Raw genomic sequence first — 6000 nt, 5'->3', positions numbered from 1 at the left:
CCCCCCCCCCCCCCCCCCCCCCCCCCCCCCCCCCCCCCCCCCCCCCCCCCCCCCCCCCCCCCGCCCAACCCCATGGTGAACTGCTCCGTGGAGTCCTTTCTACAACCTCCCCTAGAATGTCCGCTTGGAATATTAAGTGGCCGGGACAGAGTCCCAGTTAACTGAGTCCCTGAATATGGGACCTAGATTATCTTTAGGATAGCGATCTTAATGGTTTTACAACTTTAAAACCTTGTAGACTGCTAAAGGATCAAAGTAGTGACTTTTTAAAAGTCCATTTAAACTTTAAGTGAGTGTTTAATCTCTCATCAGGAAGATAAAGCCCGCAAAGGTGGAGCTGGGCTCTAAATCTAAAGACCGACCTTGAATTTCACTGGGTGGGCAGGTGAGCTTCTAGCCGGTTGGTGGGGGTTTCTTTCCCACACTGGGCATGACCCACCTTTCACTGAAGTGGAATCCCAGAGCCTCACAGGCACCAAGGCTGCCTCGGCCCCTTCTCAAAGAGGGCTGTTTCAGGGCAGCTTGCTTTTCAGAGCTGCGAGGGGTGGCTTTTGGTGGGGAAGTCACACAGGGTGTGTCTGGAAATGGCAGTAGCCTGGCTTACACGGGGTAGTCTTTGCTCTTTAAATGTGACTTAAAGGCGATTTCCCTCACGTGTGGCAACTGCGCGCTTCCTTTTTGCTGGCAGGATCTGGAGGGTTGTCCTGGGAAAACTTGATTCATGCTGAAATCCCTTAGTCTGCGTAGGAGGAAGGGTTGATCCAACTCTTTGTCCTTGCCCTCCCTTCTCTGAATGTCTCCTCCCTTTTGCATCTCTACCTTACTGACCCTTTCTTTGTTTTTGCTGCTGATAACATTTCCCCTCGTTTTCTCACCAGGCCTTCTTTTTTTAAGCGGATCTGAGAATGGCGAGTGCCCAGAGTGGGCCCAGTGAGGGCTTGGTACTTGTGAGGCGGGCTGCTTCAGGCTGAGTCTGGCTCATTGGGGGCCCCCCAGGGCCATGTAGTTATTGCTGAGCCCTGGTGTGCTTGAGGCTGCAGGCCATTTGGGTCCCTCCTCTTGCTTCGACATCATCAAAGCCCGGATCTGTGGACTTCTTCCCTGAGGGGGATCCCCAGTCCCTCTGTGGTGTGGTGGGAGGGGAGGGGGGTAACCAGCGGTGGTTGTGGCCGATGCCAGTCAGGGTCACAGACACCTGTGTGTTCTCTCCTCCCTCCCCTGCCACAAGCATTGGAGATTGTGTGAGCCTGGTGTCACTGTGACCTGGTTACAGTGGTAACTAAGCATTGGAGAGATGGGGGGTGGGTAGGGGGGAAATAGACTCATCAGATACCCTGGTGCCGATGTGGCTTCTCCTTCCCTTCCTGCTGAGATGTTAAGAGTTTGGTAGAGTGAACGTCCTTGAGATGGATCCTGGCTTGTGGCAAGACCTAATTCAGGACACCTGTTAGGGCGTGCAGGACACCTAGCCCCTGCAGGGCCCTTCCTGGGCCTTCCCTCACCCCACGGGTCAGGTAGCTGTGCCCCTGGGAAGCTGGTCCCTCTCCAGAGCTGCCCACGGCGGTCTGCATTTCAGGGTAGCCTTGTTTTGGGGTTCTGGGGCATTTCCTTGCTGGGGAGGGGGCCACCAGGTCACTGGAAGGGCACAAGGAAGACTTGTAGGGACAAGGAGTTTTCAGACCTCTACTCTTGAATAATAGGAGTTGCCCCAAAGTCCTGGAATGCCCTGCTGCAGGTCACTGAAGCTCACTTAGTGAACCCCAAAGAGGAGTGAATAAGCCACTGGCTTAATCAGCCTCTCTTTTTACAGTGCTTCCAAAGGATCTTGAATTCACATTCAGAACCGTATTTGGCATCTTCTCTCTCCAAATGAGATCCTGCCTAGGGCCCTTCATGGATGACTGGCACCAGCATTTCAGCGCCTAGTACCATGAGCCAGAAATCTGGAGGACACCCTGTTGTACCTCCCTTTCTCTGAGCATCCATATCAAATCCACCTCCAGGTTCTGAAAAATCTTTCCGGTGCTGCACTGGAGTCCTGCCACGTCCTGCCATGTCCCCTGCCACTATGCTAGTCAAGTCACCCTCTGCTGACGCCTGAACTCCTATGGTGGTGGCCGAATTAGTCCATCCATATCTGCTCTGGCCCACCTCCACTGCTTTCTCCATCCTCCTGCCTCTCCATCCTCCATTCCAGGGCATTTTTTTCTTTTTTAATGTAAATGTGATTGACCTACAATGTCCTCTGTTAGTTTCTGGTGTACATCTTGATTCTGTTTGGTGGTTAACTTCACTAAGAGCCACTTGGCTGCTTCCTGTGGCTCTTGGGACAGCTCTTCGTGTGGCCCAAAAGGCCTTGCACAGCCGTCTTGTCTCCCTGCTAACTCCGTCCCATGTTGTCCTCTACCATATCCGGATTCTCGTCCTATTCCACCAGTCACCGTTCTGTCCTCCGATGCGTCCTCTCATTCTGTCCTGCCGCAGGGCCCTTGCACATGCTGTTTACACTGCCTGGAATGTTTTGCTTATTACTCTCTTTACCCTCTGTCCCTCCCATGGGACTGGTACTCCATGAGGGCAAAGGCCAAGGATGTGGAGCAACCCAGATGGAGTTGGCTGCTCTTTGGGGGCCGAACAAGTTGCTGAAATCCTGGCTTCAGCTTTGAGGCAGAGCCCTGAGTTTTAGGACGGAGAATTCCTTCTCACGTGGGCTCTGCAGAGAGAGGCTGGCCCAGAGGAAGCCCAGGTACTGTTTGTGTGTTAGAGTATTGTCTAAGGCTGGCCCTCCTGGCGTCCGTCCTCTGAGATCCTTTCTCTTCTGTTTCAGAGCTGCACTAGAGAAGGGTACAAATTTTTCGGTCTCCCCCAGTGCAAATGATTGCAGTTTATGGGACTGCTCTGGAGATACGTCAGCACAAATAAGCTTACTCAGACCAGGGTTTCCTCCTAGCTTAGCCATCTTGACGATGCTCCTGTCCTAGGTTTGTGGGTTGGTGTGGCCCCGGGGTTGTGCTCTGACTCGCCTCATTACCTCCACCTTGGCCTGTGAGGCTGTGGTGGGGGCTTTGTGCTCCATCTTCACACAGTTGAAGATCACAGGAGGGTCTGCTAACATCCTTTTTCAGTCATAAAGCTGGACTCCCAAGTGAACTATCCCGCCCCCCCCCCCCCCCCCCCCCCCCCCGGCCCCGGTTACACCTCTATGCCCCAAGCTGAGAGGAAGTACGATTCAGGGGCGGCAGCTTGGAAGAAGCAGGCAGCAGACGTGATCTCTATAACCCAGATGCCAGACAGCATGTCCCACACCCCTGACTCCCTGCCTCTGGCCCTGCTGGGAGAAACCTGCCACACAGCTGGGAAGTTAGCTCTACTGATCTGTTAGCCACATGGAGGATTCCGGAATGATCGTTTTCATATTTTCTAGACCTGGGTGGAAAGCCTACCGAACTACTGAAAAAGACCCTTCAGCATGTGCCTTTAGGATTGCCCTGGACTCTCGGCTGAGTTGTTTGTGGTTGTTACCTGCCCCAGAGATGCTGGAGGCCTTTGAGCCATGTGTTTAAATAATTCCTTTATTAAGGCCTCCTAATCACATGGTAATAGCTCGCTTCACTTTTTAATTGAACCGGCAGAGCACACACACAGTTAACGGAGGGACATTTTTGTCATTCTTCGGCCTGTGTTTATTTGTAAAACTTCATGTTAGGGAAGTGTTATCTGCAAGTGGTTCTGTGTGTGCTGGGGTGTGAGTCCGCAGGTATGTGGCTTGTTCAAGGCTTGTCCTGCCCACACGACAGTTAAAGCCAGAGGGTGAACACTAGGGCAAAGCTGGGAGTCGTGTGGAAGGAGCCCCTCAGCTCCTCCTCCCCTGGTCACCTGTTGGCTTTGCATAACCTTGTAAATGAGCGCAGGCCCTGGGCCTAGAACAACAGGGGCGTGGGTGGGTAAGAACCACAGACGTTGCGAGTAGGTCCTAATACGGGCTCTCCGAGGTGGCCTCGAGTCTGACAAGGTGGTGAAGGGTTGGTGCCGGCAGGTTTAAGAAAACAAAACCCCAGATCAGGCTGTGGTGTGACTTCGTGCCTCGCTTCCTTTTCACGTCCCTCCCCTGGACTCCTGGCACGTGGTACCTGGCTGTTCTCTCAGACTAGGTGATAAGTGACCTCGGGGCAGGACCACTTCTTGCTCCTCGTGAGAGCTGGCTGCCCGAGCTCTGGGCGTGTTCATTTCCAATAGGCACCTTGTAAGGAGCATGACTTGGCTCAGAAAAACCCCCAAGCTATCTGTCTCTAAACTGGGGTGCGTCCCTTTCCCCCTCTGCCTTCTGGGCAAAGGTGAAAGGTGAGATGCTTCAAGTCCGTGTCACAAGGGCCAGCTGCTGACAAGGTGGCAAAGTTTATCATTTTTTAAAAACCTAACTCTACCCCTTGGCTTCTAGTGAAGAGTTTGGAAGGTAGACCAAGTCTTTCTAAATCAAGATCCGAGACTCTAAAACCAGAAGAGCAGGCTTGCTAACCTTTACCTGGAATCAGGTGCTTTCTATAATATGTAAAGAGCTTTTGCAAATGCCCAGCACTGCAATAGAACACTTGGCAAAGGAGAGAAACAGGTCACAGTTCGCAGGAACAGCTGCAGATGGCTTGGTAAGCACGTGGAAGGGTGCTCACCATCCCTTAATTAAATGCTAATTAAAGTAAGAGCTACTTCTTTACCTATCAGGCGGAGATCAGAAAGTTGGATAATCTATACTGTGTTGGCATCGCTGTTGGGAAACCCAGTTTCCCGTGCAGGTGGAACGACAGGCTGATGGGGCTTCATTCGTGGTAGTTCGTGGTTGGCTGGATGGACATGGATTGGGTGCACTTCCGTTTCTAGAAGGTCTCTCACTGCTAGAACCACACACACGGGCTGATGGGTTCAAGGATGTTCGTTGTGGCTTGGCTGAATTGTAAAATGTCAAAATAACCTAAATGCACCTTTGTCAGGAACTAGGTGAATGTATTTCACTGTATTCCCAGACAGGGAAATACTATGCACCCATTAACAAGGGTAAATAAACGTGAAGGCGGTTGCCTCTGGGGAGCAGGACAGACTTTGCACTTTTCTGCCCTTTTGAATACTGTTCGCATTTTGTACCATGTGCCTTTGTTTTCGTTGTTGTGAAATAGGCAAAATGGTCAGGGGAGAGGCTCTGATTGTTGATGCATCAGTGCTTTTTAATTTTTATTTATTTATTTTTTGCCTCTAGAGCCTGACAGCATTATTGAGAAGGCTTCCCACTCGGGCATGATAAACCCCAGTAGGCAGTGGCAAACGCTGAAGCAGAACACAGGGGTTGCCCACTTTGAGTATCAGATCCGCGTCACCTGTGATGACTATTACTACGGCTTTGGCTGCAATAAGTTCTGCCGACCCCGAGATGACTTCTTTGGACACTATGCCTGCGACCTGAATGGCAACAAAACGTGCATGGAGGGCTGGATGGGCCCAGAGTGTAACAGAGGTGCGTGGGCCTGTCATAACCTGCGTGGGTTATTACCAGCTCTGAGGGGCTGTCGCCGTTGGGGTCAGGTTCTGTCCCCACCCAGCCAAGTGGCTGTCTCGGGTGGGGAGGGGGAGATGTTTGGGCTGTTCCTCTAGGCCTGAGGCACAAAGATGCTGTTGGTGCCCCCCCACCCCACCCCCGTGTTGGCTGCTAACAGCTCACAGCTGTTCCTTCTCTAGAGCATTGGCCTTGGCCAGACAGCCACTCCATGCCTCTTCCCTCCAGCTCACAGTCTGTGAATGACTAGATGGAGGTACAAAGGCCAGGCACCCCCCCCCCAACCTTCTTGCACTCCATGCTACAGTTCACACTCCAGGGCTTCCTCTGGGATCAAGTGGAAGCCAGACTCCAGCTGAGACCCCCTGCTCAGCTCCTTCCCCTGCCCCATCTGCTGCCTTCAGCCCCCTTCTCTTATACCCAGATCCTTGTCTCAGGCTCTGCTTCTAAGGAACCTG

General features: G+C 52.5%; 1 protein-coding gene across 1 annotated transcript in view; it reads left to right on the top strand.

Annotated features, from left to right (window-relative positions):
* JAG1 (jagged canonical Notch ligand 1) overlaps positions 1-6000 on the top strand; it is a 37597-nt gene that overhangs the window by 9963 nt on the left and 21634 nt on the right. The window contains exon 4 of the mRNA XM_032419176.1: positions 5249-5503. Within this exon, the coding sequence (XP_032275067.1) occupies positions 5249-5503 (255 nt within the window). The remainder of the gene's footprint in view (positions 1-5248; positions 5504-6000) is intronic.

Source organism: Phoca vitulina, unplaced genomic scaffold (assembly GCF_004348235.1).
Source record: "Phoca vitulina isolate PV1807 unplaced genomic scaffold, GSC_HSeal_1.0 scaffold22, whole genome shotgun sequence".
Lineage (NCBI taxonomy): Eukaryota > Metazoa > Chordata > Mammalia > Carnivora > Phocidae > Phoca > Phoca vitulina.
The sequence above is the reverse complement of the archived record's forward strand: the minus strand, read 5'-3'. Positions and strand labels throughout refer to the sequence as shown.